The sequence below is a fragment of the Ciconia boyciana genome, chromosome 4, assembly GCF_034638445.1.
Source record: "Ciconia boyciana chromosome 4, ASM3463844v1, whole genome shotgun sequence".
Taxonomy (NCBI): domain Eukaryota; kingdom Metazoa; phylum Chordata; class Aves; order Ciconiiformes; family Ciconiidae; genus Ciconia; species Ciconia boyciana.
The window spans coordinates 1,924,841-1,952,644 of NC_132937.1; the positions used below are offsets into that span (position 1 = coordinate 1,924,841).

A 27,804-nucleotide genomic window follows, 5' to 3' on the forward strand; every position below is an offset into this window, starting at 1 on the left:
CAGCTCCTGATAGACTACAGTACCATTCCACATGCTTCACCTGAGGGCAACAAAAGATGGTTGTTGTACCACCAAGGTTGGCTCCAGTAAGGCCTACTGATGGGCAAGGAACCCTTTGATGGGCTTAGATCATGGAAAACATCCACTAGGCTGTGGCAAGCCTCTGCAACTACATGAAGACGTAAGCACAAGCTGGTGGCCCTCCTCAAAAACTCCAGGGACAACCAGTCCCAGAAAGACCAATAAGATTCATGCAGGTGAGAAGGGTTGCTCAAGCTCATGTTGTGAAATGGCAGAGGGCACCAGCCCTCTAATCACAGAGTGGAAGGCTTAGACTCCAGTGGCCCAACAAGGAGGTGTGCATGCGAGGGACAGAAAGGGTTTTGCTGCAGCCTTATCCCAACAGAGAGTCTGACAAGGAATATGGAGAGCCCCGGGGTCCCATTTTCTAGTGCCAAGGTGATGGTGCCAGGAAAGTCAGGTACTAGTCGGGGCGAAGTAAGGAGGGGTGTGAGCAAAACCACTACCATGGACTTCTGGAGGGCAGATTTTGGCCTGTTCAGGACACTGGTTGAGAGGGTCCCTTAGGAGACAGTCCTGAAGGGCAAAGGAGTCCAGGAAGGCTGGACATTCTTCAAGATGGTAATCTTAAAGGCGCAGGAGCAGGCTGCCCCCATGTGCCGAAAGACGAGCTGGCGGGGAAGAAGACCAGCCTGGCTGAACAGGGAGCTTTTGCTGGGACTCAGGAAAAAAAGGAGAGTTTACGAACTTTTACTTTTTCCTCCATTGGACTCACTCCAGTATATATCAATGTCTGCCTTGTACTGAGGAGCCCAATGCTGGACACAGCACTTCAGATGTGGCCTTACAAGTACTGAATAGAGGGGAAGGATCACTTCCCTTGACCTGCTGGCTACGCTCTTGCCAATAAAGCCCAGAATGTGTTTGGCTTTCTTTGCTGCAAGGGCACACTGCTGGCTCACATTTAACTTGTTCACCAGGACCCCCAGGTCCTTTTCTGCAAAGCTGCTTTCTGGCTAGTCAGCCCCCAGCATATACTGGTGCCTGGGGTTGTTCCTTCCCAGGTGTAGGGTTTGGCATTTGCCTTTGTTGAACTGCATGAGGTTCCTTTCAGCACATTTCTCCAGCCTGTCCAGGTCCCTCTGAACATCAACCCTGCTCTTCTTGTATTAACCGCTCCCCCCCAATTTGGTATCTCTTAGACTGTATTTAAATCTTTAATTGTGATATTGAAATAATGTGGGTCTTTTTGTAGGTGGAATGAACGTTGACTGAATTAATATTGATGCAGTGAATTTGTGTGTCACACTTGGACTCCTGGACTGCACTCTGGTGTTTATTTTACTAGTAAAATGGCAGATGCCTTTAATGTGTGAAATTAGGAGCAAGATTGCTGTTCAGAGTTGTTAAGTTGTCTCTTGGTTTACTGAATCACTAGATAGCTTCTAATAAGCAATTTAAGTAGCTGCTTGGGATTTTTTCTGAATGCAATAAGGAATTTACCTAAATGTTTGATAGTCCATACGTCACAAGGAGCTACAAGTTCATTTATAAAATTCAGCATATCTGATATTTCGTGTCTTTTCCTCCAGTACTTGGACTGTCTTTGGGCCCAGATTCAGAAGTTGAAAAAGACCGTTGGCAAGAAAGACACATTCTGAGGCCTTACCTTGCCTTTGACAGTATTCTTTGTGAAGCATTGCAGCATAACCTGCCTCCATTCACTCCTCCGCCTCACACTGAAGATTCAGTGTACCCAATGCCAAGGGTTATTTTTCGGATGTTTGACTACACAGATGACCCAGAGGTATGTATTTGCTGGGGTGGAACTGAATGTGCAATGCGGGGGTTGCAAGGCAGTGCTGGTCAAGATGCAGTATCGCCTCTCCCAGAATGGTTATCAGTGTGAAAGTCAGCAGTAATTACATTTTGATACTGCTGGGGAGATTAACTAGATGACAGAGTTAATGCTGACAGGTAGATTATTGAAGTTTAAAATTTAATAAGTGATTTTCAGATGTTTTCATTAAGGATATGTCTTGAATGGATTCTCTGATGTCTAATAATATAACTGTATTCAGGTAGCAGCCTCTCCTTCTGTGAGGATGGTGGCTTGGGTTTCCTCAGCCTAGCTGCTTATAGGAACTTTATACATTGAAGACTATCCTCTACCCATCTGTTCAAATTGGTTGGTATAGATCATGGAACATAGTGGTTGACCTGGGTTAGATCAAAAGTCCATCTAGCCCGGTTTCTGTCTTCAGCAGTGGCCAAGAGCAGATGTTTTGACAAGAGAATTTAGGCATAGGGAAGAAAAGAAAATGCTTTCTCCAAGCACTTTTCCACCTGTTAGCTTCATTTGATGGCCCCCAATTCTTGCATTGGAAGAGACAACAAACTTTTGTTCTCTCCAACCTCTCTAGGCAATTCATAATTTATAAAATCTCTAGCATATCCTGGCTCAACTGTGTCTTTTCTAGGTTGAATGATAGTAGCCTGTCTAATTGTTCCTTATACAGAAGCTGTTCTATACCCTGAATCACCACCATCACCTTTTTCTGAAACTTTTCCAGTTCTGCTATACTGCTATATCCTGTTGGGGGAGGGGAAAGTGGCGAGTATGACTAGAACTGCATACGGAATGGAAGATGTGGATGCACCATGAACCTATACAGTGGCATAATGTTCAGTATTGTTCCCTATTCCTTTTCTGATAAGTCCAGTCTGTTATTGAATACTGACATAAGGTTTGTATAGAATTATTTCACAACCAAGTTTGCATTCCTGAACAATAGAGGGCAGTTCAGTGCTCACCACTTTATATGTGAAGCTGGTCTATTTTTCCAATCTGTAGGCAAAAGTCAGCCAGTCATTTTATGGTTATCTTCTGCTTTAACACCCAGACACCAAGTTTCTCAAGGTTTTTTTTTATCTGCAATTTTTCATGGATGGCCCTTGTTACCAAGTTATTTAAAAGTAGCATCTGCAAGCTTTTTCATATCCAATGCCTGCTCCCTTTCCAGATCATTTATGGATCTGCTGAACAGCACAGGTCCCTGGATAGATTCCTGTGGGATTCTGCTGGTGACCATCCTCTTCTGTGAGAACTGATCATTTAATTATCTTTTAACCAGTTATTTATCTGTGTAAGGACTTCCCCTCTTATACTGTGGTTGCTTAGTTTACATGAAAGCCTTTTGAAGATCAAGCTAGGCTGTCAGCCATGTTTCTCATATCTACACATGATTGCTGACTTTGTCAGAGAGCTCCAATAAGTTTGAGAGGCCTGACTTTACAAAAGCTGTGCTGCCTCTTCCCCAAACAGCATTTATGCCTATGCCTCCTAATGCTATTATTTTTTTAATAGTTTTCAATAATTTTCCCAATATGGAAGTAATCTTTGCTGGTTTGCAATTTCCTGGAAGACCTTTACAATTGATATCATCTTAGTTGATTAGATATCAGGTTGTTTTTGAATGAGAGGATATGCACCCCAATTAATAGGTCAGCTATTTCATTCTCAAGTTCCTTGAACTCTTTGGTGGGTAATCACTTGTTGGTATGTCTTCATCTAGACACAACTTCAGCTTTCAGGATTCCTTTTGCTAACCTCTCTTGTACTACTGTTTAGCACGTCTGATTTCCTTTTTGCCTCTTTGCAAGTCTCTCAGTAAATAGTATGCATTTGCTGGACGGTAACTTTAAATAGTCTCTGTGCCACCCTCAAAAATGGAACATTTTAGCTGCCCCTTTTAGTTTCTATTCATAACACCCTTTTTGAAGCTAAGTATGTAAAATGAAAAAATGCAGTAGTGTATTTTTTACTCAGCATGTTATAGCCTGTGTTGCTGTCACAGTCAGTCATGTAGTCAAATACTACATCTTTTCCCTGTTTAGGCCTGGAATTTCAGTCCATCAGGGTTCTGTTACTTATTTACATGTTTAGCTTGTTGATCTGATTTGCATCTGTGCTCCCTTTAACATGCAACACCACTCTTCTACCAGTATGGCCTATACTTGCTCCTGCATGCTTTATACCTTGATGGTTCTTTAGTTTTACAGTGAGATTGCCCTTGCCTAGTCAAAATTTCCACCTTTCTGTGAACAGAGCTGTTATAGCCACAATGGGAAGAGCAAATAGATACAGTAATCTCAGTGCCATTTAATTATATTTTCTGGAACATTGATACATAACTGTGAGCACATTACAAAGAATTAACAATGTGCTTACAAAATCATTCTGTCCTACTTTTTAGGATGTTTCTGGGACTATTTCTTTTGGGTTTTTGGAAGATAATCCTCAGAGCCAATGAAATAGTTATCTTTTGCAAGTATTGCACTTGCTATAAATGTAGGTTTGTGATGCTTTGGGTCTAGTTTTGCAAGTCTGTAAAGGATAATAGGGTACTGGTATGCAATCGAGTTCTTGCAGCTTGAGTTCTTGCATCAGCTGATGCATAGTAACAGACAGTGAATATACAACTAAGACACACTGTGGACTAATTATGAAGTAAAACATGTTTGTTAAGCTAGCTATTAAACTATGCTTTTATAACCAGCATAAAGACAGAACATTGAGATGATTAAAGCTGCAATGTTTTCACTTTGCAACTAGAGCAGGCTGCATTGTCAGTTCCCAGATCACTCTGATCTTCTGTGCTGTAACTGGAAAAGATGAAGTGTGTATTAATACACTCCCGATGTATAATAATTTTGTGTAACTTGAAGAAAAAAAAGGTGCAAAACATCAATTGTTTAGCATGGTTCCAGCTGCCTAAATATAGAAGTACTTAAATCTTGTACGTGAAATTAACAAACTATAAATGTCACCAAAACTGTTTCATTGTAAATTGGGTGCAGTTGAAATCATAACTGGTTATTTGTTTATAAGATTTTTACATGATTCATGTACAAATCTGGTACAAAAATCCCAAATCTTTTCTTATGATAATGTTGTATTTGGTAACTTTGTACTGAAGTTTGAAGCCCATCTTTTAGCTGTTGACTCTAAAACTTGCTGATGTTAAATCTCCATGAGTGCCTAATTAAATCTGTCAAGTTTTATTTTTATTTATATATGTGCGTGCGTATTAAAAAATTGTGTTTCTCTACAGTGGTCTTTCATCAATCTTGATTCCATTTTAATAGGGCCCTGTCATGCCTGGCAGTCATTCTGTTGAAAGATTTGTAATAGAAGAAAACCTCCACTGCATCATCAAATCCCACTGGAAAGAGAGAAAGACTTGGTAAGATGCTGCTTATTGTTATGGGTTCCCAGCACTGTTTATATACAATCATGGCTTCCCCTAACATGAGGGACCTTCAAAGCCCAACAACATTTAAGTAAAAGTTTGAAATTCAGCATTTCCTGAAGTGTTCATTGAACTATGGTTGACGCTGTTATCTGGAATAATGTGAGGCTGGAGTATCCTGATCATGGATTGTTCATGTAATTCAGTAGGGCTGAGGCACCCTGATGATTGCATCCTGGATTATCCAGGATTTCTCTACGGAGGATGGCACAGACCCACTCTTTGCAGTGCTGCAGAGACTCTCAATGTATTTGTACCATGCTTTCCAGCACAAGCATGATGAGTGTTGAACTGGCTCTGTCTGGAAGTTTCCTGTTGCTCCTGCTTCTTCATCCCATTCTTTTTCTTCTTTTTGTAATTATATGGAAGAGATAATTGAGCTAGGTCTGCATGGGAGCCAGTACAGTGGCAACAAAGTTTATTATTTAAAGTTCTGTGCAGCTGTAGGAAATGATGTTGCAACAATGTAGCAGATCTCAATGAGAGACCTTATGGGGAGGGAAGATGGTTTAATTTTAAAATAAAACTGAAGTAAAGCTCATTCACACTCACCCTCTCAGGCATCAAAACATGAGTGAGTCCCAAGTGGTCTGTCCAGCAGTTGGGCATCAAGATGGTTGTATCTGGATAATCTGTTCAAGATTCCTTGAATTTACAAGGACAAGGGATTCCCACCAGCTACCGAGTCCTCCTCATGTCTCCTAGATTGTTCTTCATTTAGCAACTGTGTGCTGGTTTGGGGCCTTTTTGTATGCTTAAGGAGTTGACAAGTAGTTGCAATCTTTTGTCTTTCCATCCTGTGTCGGACACCTCTGAGAGTCAGTAGGATTTGCTTACTGTTTCTGTTCTGTATCTCCTTATCTGGGTGTCTTATGGCTCCTACCCTCTTCTGTCTTCCCACCATTATCTCTTAATGGCTTGAATCTTTTAGTCTGGATGTGGGCTATCACTTCTTTTAGGATGACCTTCCTTTCCCCAAGTTGGGTATCCTGATAAGCTGCAGGTAGAGGTGTGCTAGGATCTTGATGACCTGTAAATCTTGGTGACATTAACATATGCTCTTATAGCCTGTCAGGGAGCCACAAGGCAGGGCAGTGTCCTCGCTGACAGGGTGCAGTCCCTCAGGACCCAATCAAGAGCAGAGCGGGTCCATGATGATAACCAGGGTCAAGCACAGTCCAGTGATCACCAGGCAAGTCTGTAGTGATGAGTCAGGGCTGAGGTCGAGTCAGTGGGTCAGAATCGGGGAGGTAAAAGCTCAGGTGTAGGCATAGCTGCAACACAACTGCAGTGTAGCTCATGCAGGGCCAGGTGCAAGAACCTCAGCTTAAAAGCAGCTCCAAAGGAAAAAGAGTTGAGGGAGCCTCTGCTGAGCATTCTTATAAGTCATTATTTTAAGGCCACGTAATGGGTCTGGCTGGGATGGAGTTAATTTTCTTCATAGCAGTCCGTATGGTGCTGTGCTTTGGATTTGTGACCAAACCAGTATTGATAATACACTGATATTTTAGCTATTGCTGAGTAGTGCACAGTGTCAAGGCCTTCTCTGTTACTCACTGCCCCCTCAGCAAGTAGGCTGGGGGTGGGCAAGAGGCTGGGAGGGGACACAGCCAGGACAGCTGACCCCAACCGACCAAAGGGATAGTCCATACCATATGACATTGTGCTCAGCAATAAAAGTTTGGGAAAAGGAGGAGGAAGGGGGAGACGTTCATAGTTATGGAGTTTGTTTTCCCAAGCAGCCATTACATATGCTAAGGCCTCGCTTTCCAGGAAGTGGCTGGACATCCTCCTGCCAATGGGAAGTAATGAATGAAATCCTTATTTTGCTTTGCTTGCATGTGCAGCTTTTGCTCTCCCTATTAAACTGTCATTATCTTGATCCACAAGTCTTTTCATCTTCCTTTGGTTTTCTCCTGATCTCGTGGGAGAGGGAGTGAGTGAGCAGCTGGGGGTGGGGTGGGGCATGTGTGTGGTGTTGGCTGTTAGCCAAGGCTAACCCACCACAGTCCAGCAGCAAAACCTTGGGGAGGGATGTACTCAGGGCCTTCCTTCCCTCTTCTTTCTGGTGCTTCCACACCCAGACATTCCTATTCATTTTCCATTGAGGCCAGTCTTAACACTTCTCTTGCAATTCTTTTTGCTGCCAGGGAACAGTCCAGTTAGATTTCTTCATTTCTGCTGAAATAATATCTGATATGGATAATTGGTAACCCAAATAATTTACCACAGATATTTAGCTCTCTTGTGCTCCCAAGTAAGAGCCAGCAAACTTGGTATACTGTGCAAAAATTAGGCAGGAATAGTGTTTTTAGTGTGGATATGTGTTGTAGGTTTTTGGTTACGGCTTTTTGACTTGGCAGAGACTAGAAATCCAGTGCTGTTGAAGTTAATGGAGGGGACTTTATTTCCCCAAAGAAAGTAAGACTAGAGGGACGTTATAAGAAGTGCTAGAGAGCTAAAATTTGAAAAACGGCTTTTTTTTTTTTTTTTTTGCATTTTATAAATAATGGGTGATGCTGTATCTTTTAATCAATTCATTTGTAACACTAATATGTCTTCTGTAGCCCATTAGTTTGATGGGTTGAGAATGACTGGAAAGCAAATCTATTGTTTGGATTTTTTTTTTGTTTTTCCTGATATACCAATGTAGTTTGTCCTTTAGTGGATGGATGACAGCATCACAGGTCACAGTGAGGGTTTATGTAAAACTGTGTTTTGTTTAGCAGTCTGTGTTCAAGCATTGCTTGGGTATGGAGATGAAATGTGTCTCTCCGAACCATGGTTCAGGTACTGCTGTTAAGAGTTTGTGCCAGGTTTTTTGTATGTGTTCTGTGGATAAATAGACAATTTCAGTCTTTGAGGTCTGCTTATTTTACCTGCTTCATAAGGGTAAACTCTTGCAAAGAATTAAGTATTTCATGTATGTTTAATATCTACATCATTTTTGCTGTATTTCAGTTTAAACTAAATGCATCTGTTAATTTGCAGTGCTGCACAATTGTTGAGCTATCCAGGAAATAATAAGATCCCCTTGAACTACCACATAGTAGAGGTATGTGTTTTACAGATAACCTCTTTATTTCCAAAGTAACATACCCCAATTAACTCCATGATGAATCTATTTATTAAATTACAGTATGATTTAGGAGTCTGCAGTCTTATCCTGTTGACTTAAAGTGCAACGGCTTTGAACAGGTTAGATAATAATAATTCAACTATTATTATTATTACTATTGTTATTAATTTATTTATGTGATGTTTAGGAGCCTTGTTCAGGAATCAGGATCTTATGGTGCAAAAGCATTCCAAGTTGTGGTATTTCTCAAGCTGTTCTTGAATGTTTCTCTGTGTTAATCACTCTGATGTGTTAGACTGTCTTGGAGATGACTGCACTTAAGTAACTTTTATTCACAAGATCTTTTAAGTTAGTCTTTTCTGTGATCTCTTAAGTGATCTTCTAAGTCACTTGGATGAATTGTATACCAATGCCCCTGAAAGGCATTTGTTGTGAAATATGGTATGTTTGTGGTATGTTTTCTCCTTCGAGTTGGAGGATTTTAAATAACCATAAATATATATTGGAATAGGAATGTAGTTTTCCTCTTGCCTCCTTTCAGTGGACTGCTAACAAGATGCAGAGATGTATAAAACTTGCTTCAAAAACTCCTGTCTAAAGTTAAAAGATAAAAAGTGATTGCAGTAATAACACTAAATTGTCATGTGAAAAACTTAAAAAGAGGTAACTAGAAATGAAATTCAGAGCTCAATGCAAGAAGTCATAAGATTGTGGAATGCTTACCTTAATCAAGATGGGATTAACAATTCAACTTTGCACCAAAACCCCAAATATTCTGAATGCCCTGAAATTTACTTTTGGTCAGCTTGAGACACTTTCCGTATACCAAGTTCAGTCAAGAGAAATCTTAGAGTTAGTAAAGTTTTTCTGCCATTAACATCTAAGTACTTTCAGGGACGTTAACACCTCAGGTGTCTGTACAGCTGTTTTACAGAATATTACTTTATGCTCAGTTACACATTACTTCCAAAAACAGTTATTGCAGATCATGATTAAACAGACTACTTAAAGGCCTTGAAAAATTATTTGATTCAGAAACTCATCAAATCTGAAAATAACCAAAGTTTGTATAGATGAAATTCTTATATTAATAGACTGGTTTGAGTTGGAAGATCATCTAGTCCACCCCCCCTGCAAGAGCAGGGACATCTTTCACTTGATCAGGTTGCTCAAAGCCCCGCCCAACCTGACCTTGAACACTTCCAGTGATGGGGCATCCACAACTTCTCTGGGCAACCCGTTCTCCAGTGTCTCACCACCCTCGTCGTAAAAAAAAATTCTTCCTTATTTCCAACCTAAACCTACCCTCTTTCAGTTTAAAACTGTTACCCCTTGTCCTGTCACTACAGGCCCTGGTAAAAAAGCCTCTCTCCATCTTTCTTATAAGCCCCCTTTAAGTATTGAAAGGCCGCAATAAGGTCTCCCCGGAGCCTTCTCTTCTCCTCAGCCTTTCGTCATAGGAGAGGTGTTCCAGCCCTCTGACCGTTTTTGTGGCCCTCCTCTGGACCCGCTCTAACAGGTCCATGTCTTTCTCGTACTGGGGACCCCAGAGCTGGACGCAGTACTCCAGGTGGGGTCTCACGAGAGCGGAGTAGAGGGGGAGAATCGCCTCCCTCGACCCGCTGGCCACGCTGCTTTTTACGCGGCCCAGAATTCGACTGGCTTTCTGGGCTGCAAGCGCACACTGCCAGCTCACGTCCAATTTTTCGTCCACCAGTATCCCCAAGTCCTTCTCTGCAGGGCTGCTCTCAATGCGTTCATCACCCAGTCTGTACTGATATCGGGGACTGCCGCGACCCAGGTGCAGGACCTTGCGCTTGGCCTTGTGGAACTTCATGAGGATTGCACGGGCCCGCTTCTCCAGCCTGTCAAGGTCCCTCTGGATGGCATCCCTTCCCTCTAGAGTATCAACTGCACCACTCAGCTTGGTGTCATCCGCAACCTTGCTGAGGGTGCACTCAATCCCACTAGCTATGTCAGTCATGAAGATATTAAACAGTATCGGTCCCAGTACGGACCCTTGAGGGACACCGCTCGTTACTGGTTTCCATTTGGACATTGAGCCGTTGACCGTAACTCTTTGGATGCACGCTGAGGTACTTAATGCCTTCTTTGCCTCAGTCTTTAATAGTCAGACCAGTTATCCCCAGGGTATTCAGCCCCCTGAGCTGGAAGACAGGGACGGAGAGCAGAATAAACCCTCCATAATCCAGGAGGAAGCAGTTAACGACCTGCTACGCCACCTGGACACTTACAAGTCTATGGGGCCGGATGGGATCCATCCGAGAGTACTGAGGGAGCTGGTGGAGGAGCTTGCCAAGCCACTCTCCATCATTTATCAGCAGTCCTGGCTACCCAGGGAGGTCCCAGACGACTGGAGGCTTGCCAATGTGATGCCCATCTACAAGAAGGGACAGAAGGAGGATCCAGGGAACTACAGGCCTGTCAGCCTGACCTCAGTACTGGGGAAAATTATGGAGCGGTTCATCTTGAGTGCGCTCAACAGACATGTGCAGGCCAACCAGGGGATCAGGCCCAGCCAGCATGGGTTCATGAAAGGCAGGTCCTGCTTGACCAACCTGATCTCCTTCTACGACCAGGTGACCCACCTAGTGGATGAGGGAAAGGCTGTGGATGTTGTCTACCTAGATTTTAGTAAAGCCTTTGACACTGTCTCCCACAGCATTCTCCTAGAGAAGCTGGTGGCTCATGGCTTAGGCGGGTGTACTCTTCGCTGGGTAAAAAACTGGCTAGATGGCTGAGCCCAGAGAGTTGTGGTGAATGGAGTTAAATCCAGTTGGCAGCCAGTCACAAGTGGTGTCCCCCAGGGCTCAGTTTTGGGGCCAGTCTTGTTTAATATCTTTATCAATGATCTGGACGAAGGGATCAAGTGCACCCTCAGTAAGTTTGCAGATGACACCAAATTGGATGGGAGTGTTGATCTGCTTGAGGGTAGGAAGGCTCTGCAGAGGGATCTGGACAGGGTGGATCGATGGGCCGAGGCCAATTGTATGAGGTTTAACAAGGCCAAGTGCCGGGTCCTGCACTTGGGTCACAACAACCCCATGCAACGCTACAGGCTTGGGGAAGAGTGGCTGGAAAGCTGCCTGGCGGAAAAGGACCTGGGGGTGCTGGTTGACAGCCGGCTGAACATGAGCCGGTAGTGTGCCCAGGTGGCCAAGAAAGCCAATGGCATCCTGGCTTGTATCAGGAATAGTGTGGCCAGCAGGACTAGGGAAGTGATCATCATCCCCCTGTACTCGGCACTGGTGAGGCTGCACCTCGAATACTGTGTTCGGTTTTGGGCCCCTCACTACAGGAAGGACATTGAGTTGCTGGAGCGTGTGCAGAGAAGGGCAACAAAGCTGGTGAAGGGTCTGGAGAACAAGTCTTATGAGGAGCGGCTGAGGGAACTGGGGTTGTTCAGTCTGGAGAAGCAGAGGCTGAGGGGAGACCTTATTGCTCTCTACAACTACCTGAAAGGAGGTTGTAGTGAGGTGGGTGTTGGTCTCTTCTCCCAAGTAACTAGCGATAGGACGAGAGGAAATGGCCTCAGGTTGCGTCAGGAGAGGTTTAGAAAACCTCTATAATATTAGGAAAAATTTCTTTACTGAAAGGGTGGTCAAGCATTGGAACAGGCTGCCCAGAGAGGTGGTGGAGTCACCATCCCTGGAGGAGTTCAAAAAACGTGTAGACGTGGCACTTCAGGACGTGGTTTAGTAGGCATGGAGGTGTTGGGTTGACGGTTGGACTAGATGATCTTAGAGGTCTTTTCCAACCTTAATGATTCTATGATTCTGTGATTCTATAAAAAGGAGTGTAATACCTCGGGCAGCAACGCATTTTACAGTGGCTCTTACTGATGAGACTGCTCAGTGATGAGCTCAGTGTCTCTATCCTTGAAGCAGGAGAATAACACAGTGACAACAGTTTCAAGATGGTGATGGACAAAGATGGTACTGAAATCTCTGGCCAGCAGAGAGGCATGATCATACAGTGCTTTGTCTTTGGCTTTTGTCAGGTGCAAAGCATCAGAAAAGACTTTCTCAGTGCACCTGAACAACCAGGTGAGATTCTGCAGCAGCTGTTTGTTCCTGAGAGATCTCTGTTCTGTCAGCACAGCCTGGAGCAGTTGAAGATTAAGACAGATTACTCACAGAGGACCCTTTAGTCAATCTTCTTAAGAACAAAACAGCACTGGGGGGGAAGGTCGTTGAAGGAGTCATACTCCTGGTGGAGTTGTGGTGGAGCTGAATGGTCATAGAATAATGTAGGTTGGAAGGGATGTCTAGAGGTCTCTGGTCCAACATGCTGCTCAGAATCACATGGTATCACAGAATCATTGAGGTTGGAAGGAATCTCTTGAGATCATCTAGTCCACCACCACCACCACCCCCACTCAAGCAGGGTCAACCAGAGCAGGTTGCTCAGGATATTGTCCAATTAGGTTTTGAATATCTCCACTGATGGAGACTCTTGCTCAAAGCAGGTCCAATCAGATCAGGTTGTTCAGGGCCTTGTCCAGTGAAATTTTCAGTATCTCCAAGGATAACTGTCCCTTACCCTCATGAACAGCTTCTTCCATTTGCTAATAATTAGAGTGTGTCTACACTGAAGTAAACTATGTGACTGCATCTCATGTATATGTACACTCGCTAAACTGCTTACTGCCTAAAGCATAAACCCTGATCCACAGTATTTGCCATGTTTTTATACGTTTGTGTTAGCATTAACTTTTGTAACACTAGAGCCTTGATACATTTTAGTAGAAATATACTCATTTCACTGATGGTCTGTGCAGAATAAAGTATGACCCAGGTTCCTTGACCACTTCATTGTAAGGGTATGTAGAAGGAGGGTGTCTGCTCCTTTAAGGGTATCTGGTCAAAGGAGCCATACACGAGAACACAGAGAGACACAAACCTGACTGACACATCGTAAGGGAGGTCGTGATGAGAACAAACCTGGTCAGTCGCACTAATTGGTAACACTATGTGGATTGTGAGACTGTTCATTTTCTCAGCTGTGAGGATAAGGAAAGGGAAGGAGGCAAACACACAGACATAAAACCTAACCAATTAGTGTTAACAAAGATAATAACCAGAAACAAACCTGGTCAGTCACACTAATTGTTGGACAATCAATAAATTGCAGGCAAACTGGGACTTTGTGACTGATAAGGATGCAAAGCTCAGGGTCCAGGATGTTGGAGGGGGTTGGTGGAACTATGCCAACTGATGGGGCAATGTGCAGGGGAAGGGAATTGGGAAGGAACAAAGGCAGGGTAGACAGAAAGGAGTATAAAAGGGGCTGGTTGCATGTAAAATGGGGCCAGTCAGCACACTTTTCTGGCTGAGCCCTGTGCCTGATCACTGCAGTCTGTCCTATCTTCTTATTAAATCTTTTCTTAACTATCTCTGCATAATCTCACTCTCTATCCCGTGTGTACGTGTGCTGCAAGGAGTAATTATCAGCTCCTTGTGAGACCTCTGTGTGTGTGTGTGAGTGGATTGGGTGCCAGCAACTGGAGTCAGACCAGGGGCGTAGGTGCCCCACGGCCTGTGGTGTCAGCTACTGGAGCAAGTGGGGTCCCAGTGCCAGCTATTGGAGTGGGTGGGGATTTCAGCTGCCAGCCACTGGGGTGGGAACAGTGTGTGTCCCCAAAACCAGCTACGGGGAGGGACTGGAGTGGGTGAGGCGAGTGAGAGGCTCAGCGCCACTGGCCGGAGCTGGACTAGCTGGCGAGTAGGAGACGCTGGGTCCAGGCATGGGTATCAGGTGGGGCAGAGGGTCCGTGCTGGTATCTGGGGGGAATCCATGAGTGTGGAGTGTCTTTGAGATGAGTGTGTGAGTGCTGCATGCTTGTAGCAAGGTCCCGTCAGGTCCCATGGACCTGTGTATGTTCAGGTTCCTCACGTGGTCTTGAACCGGATCGTTTCCTACGATGGGAGGGACTTTGTTCCCCCAGTCCCTGCCTTGAGGTTCAGGGACTTGAGAGATGTGGGAACAGTGATTGCCAGTGAAAACGGAGGCAAAACAAAATCGTTGAGTACCTCAGCCTTCCCCAAGTCGGTTGTCACTAGAGCTCCTGTCTTATTTATTGGGGGGGGTGGCATGGGGGTGGTGTACGTTTTCTTTAGTCTTCCTTTTCTGGCCAACGCACCTGTAGAAGCCCTTCTTATGATTCTTCACATCCCTTGCCAAATTCAGCTCCAGCTGTGCCTTAGCTTTCCTGATCCCATCCCTACACACCCGGGCAGCATCCCTATATTCTTCCCAGGACGCGTGTCCCTGCTTCCACTCACTATGCATTTCCTTCTTGCGCTTCAGCTCGACCAGAAGGTCCTTACTCAGCCATGCTGGTCTCCTGCCTTCCTTGCCTGATTTCTTACGCATGGGAATCGAGAGCTCTTGTGCTCTACGAAAAACGTCCTTAAAGAGCTGCCAGCTCCCTTCTGCTCCTTTATCCCCGAGGGCAGTTTCCCAGGGAGGTCCCATCCACGAGTTCTTGAAACACCTGAAAGTTCGCTCTCCTAAAATTCAGGGTCCTGACTCTACTCTTCGCCTGGCCCATATCCCTCAAGATTGTGAATTCCACCAGGGCATGATCACTGCAGCCCAGGCTGCCACCAATCTTGACCTCTCCAATTAGTTGATCTGTGTTGGTGAGCAACAGGTCTAGTAACGCTTCTCCCCTGGTTGGGCTGTTTGTCACCTGGATTAAAAAGGTATCCTCAATGCACTCCAGGAGTCTCCTGGACTGTGTACAGCTTGCTGTGCTGCTTTTCCAGCAGATGTCAGCGTGTTTGAAGTCCCCCAGCAGGATCAGAACCTGCAAGTGTGATGCTTCTGGTAGTTGAAGTAAGAACGCTCTGTCAACATCCTCCCCTGTAGTAGACACTAACCACGAGGTTTCCTTTGTTGGCTTGGCCTCTAATTTTCACCCATAAGCTCTCAACCTGTTCATCGCTGTCTTTCAAAGACAGCTCTGTGCAATCAGTCCATTTTTTTTTACACAGATGGCAAGCCCCCTCTGCCCCTCCTTCCTTGCCTGTCCCTTTACTGAGAAGAAATGGAAAGCTGATATACTAACTGAGCATAACTGCTAATTTCCTTGGTTTCCCTCCCAAGTATTTGAATTTATTTTGGAATACTAACCTTATTTCTTGTCTACAAATGTTTTCAGCAGAGCTGCAGTGTTTTAAACTTTAGTGTGAATTCTGCAGCCTTGTATTCCGTTTGCTTATTGCTATTTTCTTGTAAGGCCTGTCAAGTTGATAATCCATTGCCTTCAACTACAATATAATAAACATCTCTAAGAGATTTCCCTTGCTTTGCAGATGGACATAGAGCAATACATATAATTTAGCCTAACTGATATTTTCTAAATGCTAAAACAACACTTTTCTTTATTTGCAAGGCAGAAGTAAATATAAACTGAAAGCACTCTATCCCTTTTCAAATAAACCCACTTGTAGTGGTGACTGAAAGGATTAATCACCTGCGGGACCTCATGTCTTTAAAGTTCATAAGGCCAAGCCCAGAATTCTCCATACTACTCTGTAGTCTGTGTGAAACGCTCTGAAGTGTGGCCCCTTTTTCTTAATAGCTCCACATAGATGTATGTGTTGGTATTATTGTTGTCTGTCAAACCAAAGTGTCAAAACAACATAAGCACTTAGAACTTAAGTTAACTTAGAACTTAAGCTTTACAGAGTCTGGGTATGTCATCAGTGCCCTGATCTTCCAGGTAGCCGGGTGATTCCCCCCCCTCAAGTATGATATGCCAGTTTGAAACTTGTATCTGAACATTTGATAATGAACACTTGATGAATTTCAAAAACATAGTCCTATGTAATGTCTCAAGTAGATCAGTCCTTATCTTTTTTTTCTTTCTTTTTTTTTCTGTTTTGTATCCTGAGGATAGGAGCAGTTTTTTGCCTAACAGACATGCAAATACCCTTATATAACTTTTTAGGTGGGAGTAAAGTAAACACAGTGCTATAAGAAAGGTACAGATGGCACTTTCATGCAACTGTTTTTTCATGTTAAATGCTTATCTTTCATTTAATACTTTCCTAGGTCAGGAGCAGATGAATTCAGCTAGCTTTCTTGCTTCCTTCCTTCCTCAGATTCTGCTATAATATTGCGTTAGCTCATGCTATAACTCAGTGCACATTTCTACACTGTTCGTTGTATTTACTAGACATAACAGAATTGTTGCATAATGCTAGTCTTATGCATGGCATTAATCTAAAATGATAGGGGTAATTAAGGAGGCTTATATTAGTATGGTGAAGAATCTTTTGAAGCTCCTCTCTTATTCCCAGAATGTGAGTTTGACAGAATAAAATGGGCCTTGTTTTGGTATATAATTGCTGAATGTGTGCATTGCTGTTCTCAAGTTCAGGACTGTGCAGGCTGAGTCTGACTGTGCTCTGATTCTGTGCTCTGATTCTGTGCTTTCCTCCCGTGTAGGTAATATTTGCAGAATTGTTTCAGCTTCCATCTCCACCACATATTGAGGTTATGTACACAGCACTCCTCATTGAACTGTGCAAACTCCAGCCTGGCTCTTTACCACAAGTTGTATCCTTTTCATGCTGCTAAAGAGCCTTTTTAAAATGGAGTATTTTTTTATTTTGTTCTGTACAAGATGGAATAACAATAAATGTCAGCAGTAATAAATTTTCCTTCTTTCCATATTTAGCTGTATGAAACTTTGCCAATAACACTGATCACATGAAGGAATAACACAGCTCAACCGTCATAAGTAAAGCCTGCATTCGCATCTAAGCCTGTTCTTTAGCTTGCAGACCAGGCAAACTGAGAGACCTTGTTCCGATTCTTCCTCAGATCTTTTTGAGGAGCCCTCTTGTAGCCAAGGGATGGAATAAATAACTTGCGTGATTCTGAGCCCTGTTTTTACATCAGGGCAGCTTGTGGCATGGCTATAGTCACATTAAAACCTGGAAAAGGAAAGGAAATTATTCATTTCTTAAATCTTTTGTTGTAACAGCAGTATGAGTGCTCCTAGTCCATCTCACTGCAAAGTGTAGTAGATAAATTAACCTGTTTGAGTTTGCACTGAAATGGACTAGGAGTATTCATAAAGTCAATAATAATCTCTCAGGTCAGAGAGTAGCTAATGGTGAGGAAGGAAGTATCAGCTCCTAGCTAATTCTGAGTATTGCATTGGCCCATTTTCATTGTAGTTTTAGATTGTGGCTAATGAGCTACAGTCACTGAGAATGGAGGACTAACAGACATACCTACTGGTAATTCCATTCCCAAATTTTTATTCTACTGCTTGAAATCACCCAGTGGGTGAAATCACCCACATAGCCTAAACTCTCACTGAGACTATCCCTAAAATTGTGGGTACCTGCTTGCAGTAAGTATCAATAGGGATACAGCAACAAAGAATCAGGGTTGGCTGGCCACGGTCTTTGGGTCAGGCCAGCGTGGACGTACTTTCTTGAGCTGTTAATGATGAGCAAAGATGGTCTGTTGATTAGGCAGCAACAGGATCATGTGAAGCTAAAACTGTGAGATCATAAAAATGTGGTCCATAACGAAGTTGATATCCATTCATATCATTAGTGTGCAGTTTTGTTGTCTCATGGTGGGGATTCTGGCTTCCAGTAAAAGCAGCTAATGGTCTCACTGTAATTAATGGAAAAAACAGACTTGGATTAGAGAATAGGTGTTACTTATTGGAGAAAACTGCATGTTTCATTATTTATTTATTCCTGTGGCCTTTTCAAAATGGGGTAAGTCATGATATAGAGACAGGGAGCTGTCAGTAGAGAGTTGACGAAATCATCTCTGAAAAATGGAGTAACTTATGATTTCAGATGCTTCTCTGTTAACTTTAATAAGAAACTTTCAGCTTGCACAAGCCACAGAAATGCTTTACATGCGCTTGGATACAATGAATACTACATGTATAGACAGGTAAGTATGTATTTTGGGGACAACAGAAAATGTTTCTCATTTTTCTTGTGCATTGGATATTGATGCATTTTTGAAAAGGATCATCTGAAATCCTTGATAAACAGTTTGGTTCTGTACAAAATGTTTTTGGGGCTCTAGACTTGAGCCATCTGAAGAGAAGGTAAGGGATGGACTGACCACTTGCCTCTCTTCCCCCAGAAACTCTTTCCTTCAAGTCACTAGTCTGATTAGCTATACAGTGCAGCTATAAAAAATATGACAACTCTTCCACATCCATACCCCTTCTGTTATGTACTACTTTCTCCTCCCTATTGGGCTGAGGAAGGAAAGAGTTGGAAGTGGGTTTATGGGAAGGTTGGCTAGCTGGAAAAGAGCAATGGTGTTTCTGTGGTTTGAGTGGTCTGCGTTATGTAGAACTAAAATTACTGTGCAAAAATGTGAAAACCTGTAGACTTGCACTAAGTTTTTTTCACTGCTTATTTTAGTAAGTCATTAGTCTTGTATATGCACCAGAACAAGAGAGACTGCACATTCATCCATAAAGGCTGGCTTTTGACTCTCAATTCAGTCTTTTTGTATGAGTCAACATCGATGTCTATTTAATGCATTCATGACTACAGATTGGAGAGTTTGGGCTTATCTTTGAGATTTTCTTATAGATGTATTCTACTTGTCAATTAGGAGGTTTGTGGGGATTTTTTTGTTTGTTGTTTTTCTTTGCAGTTCTGGTATTTAATAGAACTTTCTTCTTTTAAAAAAGGTTTATTAACTGGTTTTCCCACCACCTGAGTAACTTTCAGTTCCGTTGGAGCTGGGAAGATTGGTAAGTCAGTCTCTGTCTCCCATCAGAACTTAAACCTTCAAACTTATCCAGCAAATGTCACAACATAGTGGTTCTGTTAATTGCTTTCCACTAACACTTTTGATCCCTCCCCCCACCTGTTTACTGCTATTCCTTGGTAGACAAGGTTGGTAACCTTTAGTCACTATAAAAACAATCCCAGTTTTCTGTAATGAATATCCAAGCATTACTGTGTTCTGTAAACAGTGGAAACCTGATTTGCTTGTAGATTTTTGTCCTTATCACCTCAGTCAGTTGTTTGCAAGCTTTTCAGAAGGGTTCTCCTACTTATCAGTAATTTGCCTTGACTCTCCTTCCCTTTGGCTCCCTGCATTCATATGTGTAACCTCACTCTCTGAGTGCCATCCTAACATGACACCCCCCACCCTCCCCCTGAATCTTGATCTTTTGGCTTCTAGCAGGAGCTCCCTGCACCCCCTCAGTGCCTAACCATAGCTTTCCCAAAGCCTTTTATTCCAGGTACCATGCCTTCTGCTTACTCCCATCCTGTCCTGCTCCCACATATAAAGAAAGATTACTTGGGGGCTTAGTCCTCCCTACAGTCTAACTTCTGCAGCCTGCTACCATACCTGCATCCCATAGCCAATGTGCCTAGGTGTCCCTGGGAAGAGGGGTGCAGCCCTGTATGTGATGCATTACTTTAGATTTACTTATGTCCCCTGTGTTGTGCCAATTGGGAGTTGTGCGTTTGCTGATTATCAAGTTTGTTCATGTTGACTGACCAAGTGGGAGCCTCCAAATAGCTGTTTTTTCATTGCCTGCATTCCCCTTGTTGGGAACACTGATGTGGATATCTCTCTACCAAGCTGCCAGTTTTCACAAAACTTTTAAGAATATAACTGTCTTTGAGACTTCTCTTTCTCTGAAATATATTTAATATCAGCTAAGAACCCAAAAATTGTTTGGAGGGAGGAACATAGTGAAATCACACAAGCTTTGTTTCCTCGGGAAAGCAGTCTAACCAACAGAGCAAACACTGCTTTAATTTTTCAGAGAAGCCATTCAAAAAGTTACCTTATGAAGATGGGATTCCTAAGATTGCTAATGGCCAATAAGGAAATAGTGATAGACTGGCTCCTTATCTTCAAATTGTGTACACTGTAAAACATGAAAGTCTAAAACAGTCTGCTGACTAGGGAGTAATCTGCTGGTCAGCTGCTGTGGGTGATGCCTGTTTAGCTGGTAAGCAGAAATGCAGCTCCCAGAGTACAGAAAACAGAAGTAGTTAGAAGGGCAGTCAGCACACCAGGGAGCTCCAGACAGTGTGGGGCTGTACAGCAGTGGTGGTGATGCGCCACAGGGCTCTGTCCCCAGCACTGGTTGGAAACAACACCCCTGGTAAATTAAAAGTCTTGTTCCAGATGGAGCTTTAGAGGAAGAATGTTGCTGTCGAGGTCTGGGGCTGCAGGAATTGCCTGAAGCAGGAGGTAGTGGTGGTTTTGCTTGTGGGAGGTGTGCTCTAGTCAAAGAGCAGAGTTGCCAGGTAAAGGAGCTGTGTAAGGAGGTGAGCAGGCTGTTGTAGCATTAGGGAAGGCAAAGGGATCAACAGGGTCTGCACAGAGACCTTGCAAAGACCAGAGCCTGAACCACATAGTGCAAGGAAGAAGGGACAGCAAGAAGCTACGCTTAAACCAGTGGTGGATGGAGATAGCCAAGATGAGGGAGGCCGGAGACTTGTAACTTCTGGAGCAGGAGAAAGGCTCCTTCTCCTTAGGATCTGCCCTTAGATCTGAACTTATAGGATCAGTACAGTCCTGTAATAGCTAATGCAGGGAACAGGCTCTGTAAGGGAGGCTTCAGAGCCAGCTGGGCATGAATTGTGCATTAGCACCAGGAGGTAGCAGCGGATGATAATGGTTGGAGATCCCTTTCTGCAGGGGATGGAGGCACCCATCTGCTGACCAGACATGCTGTCATGGAAGGTTTGTTTCTTGCTAAGGGCCCATATCCAGGATGGTTGTGGAGAGACTGTTAAGACTTGTCTGGCCCTTGGACTATTACCTCTTGCTGCTCATCCATGTGGGCACCAATAACACTGCCAGGGGAGACCTGGAATATATCAAGAGTAACTACAGAGCTCTGGGGACAAAGGTGAAGGACATGGGTAGTATTCTCAAACCTACATGAGGAGTGGATGCATTCTGTGAGTTAACAGCTGGCTGCATGGCTGGTGTTGCAGGCAGCACTTTGGCTTTTATGACTGTGGGTCCCTCTGAGGAATGAGGATTGCTAGGGAGAGCCAGGATCCATCTGACAAGGTGAGGCAAGAGCATCTTTGCCAACAGGCTTGCCAACCTGGTGAGAATGGCTTTCAATTAGGTATGTTGGGTGATGGAGTTCATACCATGAAGTGACATGAGGGAATGGAAAATGGGGTGGAAAGTACATGGGGTGGGGTGATGGGAGCGAGAAAGCACTTGGAAGGATAAAGCAGGACAAAAGGGCCCCCTTCAAGTGCCTGTGCACAAATGCATACAGCCAGGGAAACAAACAAAGTGCTAGAGCTCTGTGTGCAGATGAAGAACTGTGATGAGTAGCTGAGCTGTGGTGGGAGAGCTCATATAACTACAGTTCTGTAATGGATGGATTCAGACTCTTCCAGAAAAGACAGGCAGGGAAGAAGAGGAGGGAGTTGCCCTCTATGTGAAGGACCGGATTGAATACATGGACCTCTTCTATGGAATGGGCAACAGGCTGATTGAGAGCTTGTTGGTCAAGATGGGAGGAGAGGCCAGTGAGGGTGACATCATGGTGGGAGTTACAAACTACCTGATCAGGATTAGAAAGCAGTCAGTCATCTTTAAACAACTGGAGGAATTCTCTGGATCCCAGACCCTGTTCTTTATGGAGGACTTAAACCTCCCTGACATCTGCTGGAAGGGCAACACAGAGGGATGCAAGTAGTCAAGGAGATTTCTGGAGGGTGTCAGGAATAACTTCTTGACACAGGTACTGGATGGGCCAATCAGGAGTGACACACAGCTGAATCTGCTATTCACTAACAAGAAAGAACTGGTTGAGGATGTGATAATCAATGGCAGCCTTGGCTGTAGCGACCATGAAATAGTGGAGCTCAAGATCCTGAGGGGAGTGAGGAAGAAGAGTAGCAGAATACAGACCCTAGACTTCAGGAGAGCAGATGCGATCTTATTCAGGGGACTGGTAGGGAGGATCCCATGAGAGACAGCTCTGAAGGGCAAAGGAACTCCAAAGAGCTGCCAGGTCTTTAAGGACACCCTCCTCCAAGTACGTGAATGGTCTATCCTGATACTCAGGAAACCAAGTAGGCCAGCTTGGCTAATCAGGGAGATCATAACTGAGGTCCAATGCAAAAGGATGTGCACAGGAGGTGGAAGGAAGGACAGTCTACAAAGGAGGAATTTGGAAACATTGCCTGGGCATGCAGGGATGGTATTAGGAAAGCCAAAGCTCAACTTGAATTGAGATTTGCAAAGGACATAAAGGGCAATGAGAGCTTCTGCTGCTACATTATCAGTAAAAGAATAAACAAGGAAAATGCAGGCCTGCAGCTGAATGGGGCAGATGATTTAGTGACAGCAGAGGTAGCTAAGGTACTCAATGCCTTTTTTGCCTCAGTCTTCACAAACATGGTCTCCCGAGTCTCTGTGCTTAGAGATAGTGTTCAAGGAGGAGAAGAATTACCAGTAGTGGAAGAGGATCAAGTCGGGAATCTCTTGAGAAATCTCAATCCATACAAATTCATGGGACCAGATGGGCTGCACCTGAGGGTGCTGGGAGAGCTGGCCAATTTCATTGTGAGGCTGCTCTCTATTGTCTTTGAAAGGCTGTGTAGATCAGGAGAGGTCCCTGATAACTGGAGAAAGGTAAATGTTGCACCCATTTTCAAAAAAGGCCAACAGAACAATCTGTGGAACTATAAGCTTGTCAGTCTCACTTTGGTCCCTGGGAAAATCATGGAGTGAGTCCTCTTGGAACACATTTCTGAGCACAAGGGATAAGAAGGTGACTGGGAACAGTCAGTATGGGTTTACCAAGGGTAAATCATGCCTGACCAACCTCATTGCCTTGTATAATGAAAGGACTAAATTTGTGGATGAGGGGAGAGCAGGGAATGTCATCCACCTTGACTTTAGAAAAGCTTTTACGTGGTCTCCTACAGCATCCTTGTATCCAAATTGGATTGTTATGGTCTAGATGGATGAAAGCCTGTCTGGTTTGTCAGGCTCAGAGGGTAGTGGTTAATGGTTTGTACTCTACCTGGAGCCTGGTTACAAGTGGAGTACTACAGGGGTCAGTCCTGGGACCTGTCCTGTTTAAGATCTTTATCAATGACCTGTAGGGGACAGAATGCACCCTCATCAAGCTTGCAGACAACATTACATTTGGGCGTGCAGTTGATATGCTTGAGGACAGGGCTGTCATTCAGAGGGACCTATTCAGGCTGGAGAAATGGCCTGAGAGGAACCTCCCAAAATTCTACAAGGACAAACGCAGAGTCCTGTACTTGGAATGAACTAACCCCCTGCAGTGGTGCAGGTGGGGGACTGACTGGCTGGGGAGCAGCTCTGCTGAAAAGGACTTGGGGATCCTGCCTATTGTCCTTAGGCTAAACACAAGCCAGTAGTGTGCCTTGGCAGTGACAAAGGCCAAACAGTATCCTGGGCAGTGTCAACAGGAGTGCATCCAGTAGATTGAGGGAAGTGATTATTCCCCTTTACTTGGCACTTGTTAGACTTCATCTAGAGTACTGTGTCCAGTTTTGGCCCCCCCAATACAAGACAGACATTGAGAAACTGGTGGGAGTTAATCAGAGGGCCACCAAGCTGGTCAGGGGTCTGCAGCATATGCTCTATGAGGAGAGGCTGAGGGAACTGTGCTTGTTCAGCCTGGAGAAGAGAAGGCTTCAGGGGGACCTAATAGCAGCCTTCTAATACCTACGAGGAGGTTACTGAGAGGATGGGGCCAATCTCCTTACTGAGGTGCATGACAGGAGGATGAGAGACAGTGGCCATAAATTCAAACAGGGGAGGTTCCATCTGGATATAAAGCAAAATATTTAATTGTGAGGATAAGCACTAGAGCAGGGGCCCAGAGAGGTTGTGGCATCTCCATCCTTGGAGGTTTTCAGAACTGATTGGACAAAACCCTTGAGTGACCTGGTTTGAATTCATTGTTGACCATGCTTTGAGCAGGAAGTTGGAGTAGGTAGCCTCCTGAGATTCTTTCCAACCTGAATGATTTTCTGAATTGCGATTATCCAGTGAATGTTCCCTACCTGTTGTATCAGACCAAAACAGATTAGAACACAAATACATTTGTTAGAAATTATCGTGTGGGGTTTTTTTGGTTTTTGTTTTTTTGGGTTTTTTTGATAGGTCAGACTGTCTTACTCAGGACCTTGAGAAGCCCAAATCCAAATTTGTGAGAGAGGTTTTGGAAAAATGCATGAGGTAAGTAAGACTTCCGAACATCTTGCTTTTGTAGTTACGTTAAATTGAAGTTTGGTCATTGCTTCTAGGTAATGATGCATTCCTTTTAATGTGGCTCTTGTCTTAAGCATACATATTTTCTCAGTTAACTTTTTTAGCTAAAGTCTGTTCTGTTGTCTTGCTCAGTTTTGTTATAGTGTATCTGTTGTAGGGCACTGCTTTTCCTAGTGGACTGGGGGACAAATAGGTGGAGCAAGTGGAGGTGACATCCCACTTGTTCATGCTTCTAGGTACAAATTAAGAAGGCTTTACTTTTTCTGCTTGGGGGTAGGTAAAAAGAGTTGACAATAGAGCAGGCAGGGAAGGAAAAAGAGTTCAGGTAATTTGCTGGAAAACAGTGGTTATTCACAGAAATACGGGGGTTTATTGTATCTAGTTTAAGATAAATAAGTATCTTGATTGTTCTGGGCATCTCTGATTCTCATGGACCTTAAAAAGAAGCTGCAAAAGCACAACAGCTGTCAGGATTGGGCTAATGATTGTGGAAATGGGAGGTATAGGAGAGTGCAAGAGCAAAATATTCAAAGAACCTATGTAATTTAGTATTTTACATGGAAAAAGCTTACCTGTTGTTTTGCAAGAGTTTAATATACGAAGTGTGAAATTGTTGTGCTGCAATGTTTCATTTTGTCTGTGGGTCCTTTTGATTTTACTGCAAATTTAGTAGAGGAATTCAGTGTTTGTAAGGTAAGTAAGATGGAAGGTAAAATGAAGCCATTTGGTTTAATCTTTTTTTTTTTCTTTTTCCCCCCCCCCCCCCCCGCTTTTAATACCGGTATTTTACCAGTTGTCCCTGTAGCATCTTAGACTTGTGTGAGGATGAAATTCTAGTATTAAGCATCTACTAGAAAGTTTTGATTAAGTTAGCTCTTGCTATCTGTCAGGAACTACCATTGCATTGAGTAAACTTTTTGATTTTTTTTTTTTTTTTTGCACAGTCCAAATTAAAAAATAGGAAAAATACTTTAAATCAGTGAGTTGAGTCAGCCCTGATGATGATATGCCATTATAATTCTACTGCTGTGAAACTTACTTTTGTAGGCTTTCCTACCATCAGCGAATAATAGACATTGTTCCTCCAAGCTTTTCTGTCCTCAGTCCTGCAAACCCAGTGTGTATTTACAAATATGGAGATGAAAGCAATAGTAAGTATTTAAGTTACTGAAATTTCAATTCCAAGCAAATTGTTTTAAAGCAATGGAATGTCCTAGCTTGAGTGTCAAGTCACTTAACTTCATGAAGAACTCAGCTGAAATAAATATGCTTGATTTTGATCTAGTGCTATGTCCAGATCTTTCTAATCTAAACCTTTTTTTAAAAAATAAAAAACAGTCTAGCTGTATGAAGTTAAATCATGCTGAGGTGACTGCAGTCTAGGTGCTACAGCATTGCTTTGGTTTGCCAGGAGTCTAAAAAAAGAAAATTTCATTTATTTCCATCATTCAGGCAGAATACTGTGCAGAAATGAATGTAGCAAAAGATAATATGGACTTGTTTTTGAATGAATGGGGCACTTAACAATAAAAGATTTTACTAAACAAATTTGGTTTAATGATGCAAGCAGAGAGGCAGCAAATCATGTGAAGGATCTGTCATTATCAAAGGCAGAGATAAGTGAGAAAATGCAGGTAAGTAAGTATTGCATTTTCAAGAAGCTGATGGAAATTAGAATGGAGTTTTAATTAGGGGAGTTATTCCCCCCTCAACTCTGAAGGTGCTAGAAAAGGGCTTGAATGTGTGAAGAATAGGAAACCCACTGATGAATTTTATGGAATGGTCATGTGGACAGTGGTATTGGGAGCAGCAAGTTTTGGGGTAGCTGGGAAGTGTACATGCTTCTCTGAGAAACACGCTGATGTAAAAATATTCATTCCATCCTAGACTTGAAAAGGATTATATGAACTTTCTGTTTTCATTTAGGGTCTCTTCCGATGTGAAGGACCGGATTGAATACATGGACCTCTTCTATGGAATGGGCAACAGGCTGATTGAGAGCTTGTTGGTCAAGATGGGAGGAGAGGCCAGTGAGGGTGACATCATGGTGGGAGTTACAAACTACCTGATCAGGATTAGAAAGCAGTCAGTCATCTTTAAACAACTGGAGGAATTCTCTGGATCCCAGACCCTGGATCTCAGACCCTGAGCCACCAAATAGCTGTTTTTTCATTGACTTGAGAGATGTGGGAACAGTGATTGCCAGTGAAAACGGAGGCAAAACAAAATCGTTGAGTACCTCAGCCTTCCCCAAGTCGGTTGTCACTAGAGCTCCTGTCTTATTTATTGGGGGGGGTGGCATGGGGGTGGTGTACGTTTTCTTTAGTCTTCCTTTTCTGGCCAACGCACCTGTAGAAGCCCTTCTTATGATTCTTCACATCCCTTGCCAAATTCAGCTCCAGCTGTGCCTTAGCTTTCCTGATCCCATCCCTACACACCCGGGCAGCATCCCTATATTCTTCCCAGGACGCGTGTCCCTGCTTCCACTCACTATGCATTTCCTTCTTGCGCTTCAGCTCGACCAGAAGGTCCTTACTCAGCCATGCTGGTCTCCTGCCTTCCTTGCCTGATTTCTTACGCATGGGAATCGAGAGCTCTTGTGCTCTACGAAAAACGTCCTTAAAGAGCTGCCAGCTCCCTTCTGCTCCTTTATCCCCGAGGGCAGTTTCCCAGGGAGGTCCCATCCACGAGTTCTTGAAACACCTGAAAGTTCGCTCTCCTAAAATTCAGGGTCCTGACTCTACTCTTCGCCTGGCCCATATCCCTCAAGATTGTGAATTCTACCAGGGTGTGATCACTGCAGGCCATGCTACAGTGGTGTCCAGTGACAAGACAAGGTGCAATGGGCACACACTGAAACACAGGAGGTTCCCTCTGAACACCAGGAAACACTTTTTTACTGTGAGGATGACTGAGCCCTGGAACAGGTTGCCCAGGGAGGTTGTGGAGTCTCCATATATTCGAATGCCATCTGGATGTGGTCCTGGGCAACCGGCTCTAGGTGGCCCTGCTTAGCAGGGGAATTGGACAAGATGACCTCCAGAGGTGCCCTCCAACCTCAACCATTCTACAGTTTTGTGATTCTATGAGTGGATTTTGGGCCAGTTA

At 43.7% G+C, this 27,804-nt stretch overlaps 1 protein-coding gene across 1 annotated transcript; it reads left to right on the top strand.

Moving 5' to 3' along the window:
• Window positions 1-1,617: 1,617 nt before the first annotated feature.
• LOC140651200 (nuclear cap-binding protein subunit 1-like) lies at window positions 1,618-25,937 on the top strand. The gene is made up of 8 exons (XM_072860394.1): window positions 1,618-1,828; window positions 5,170-5,267; window positions 8,325-8,388; window positions 16,891-17,001; window positions 18,305-18,369; window positions 19,130-19,192; window positions 24,589-24,663; window positions 25,744-25,937. The coding sequence occupies exons 1-8, from the start codon at window positions 1,781-1,783 to the stop codon at window positions 25,865-25,867; spliced, it is 648 nt and encodes a 215-aa protein (XP_072716495.1). The 5' UTR covers window positions 1,618-1,780; the 3' UTR covers window positions 25,868-25,937.
• The last annotated feature ends 1,867 nt before the right edge of the window (window positions 25,938-27,804 follow it).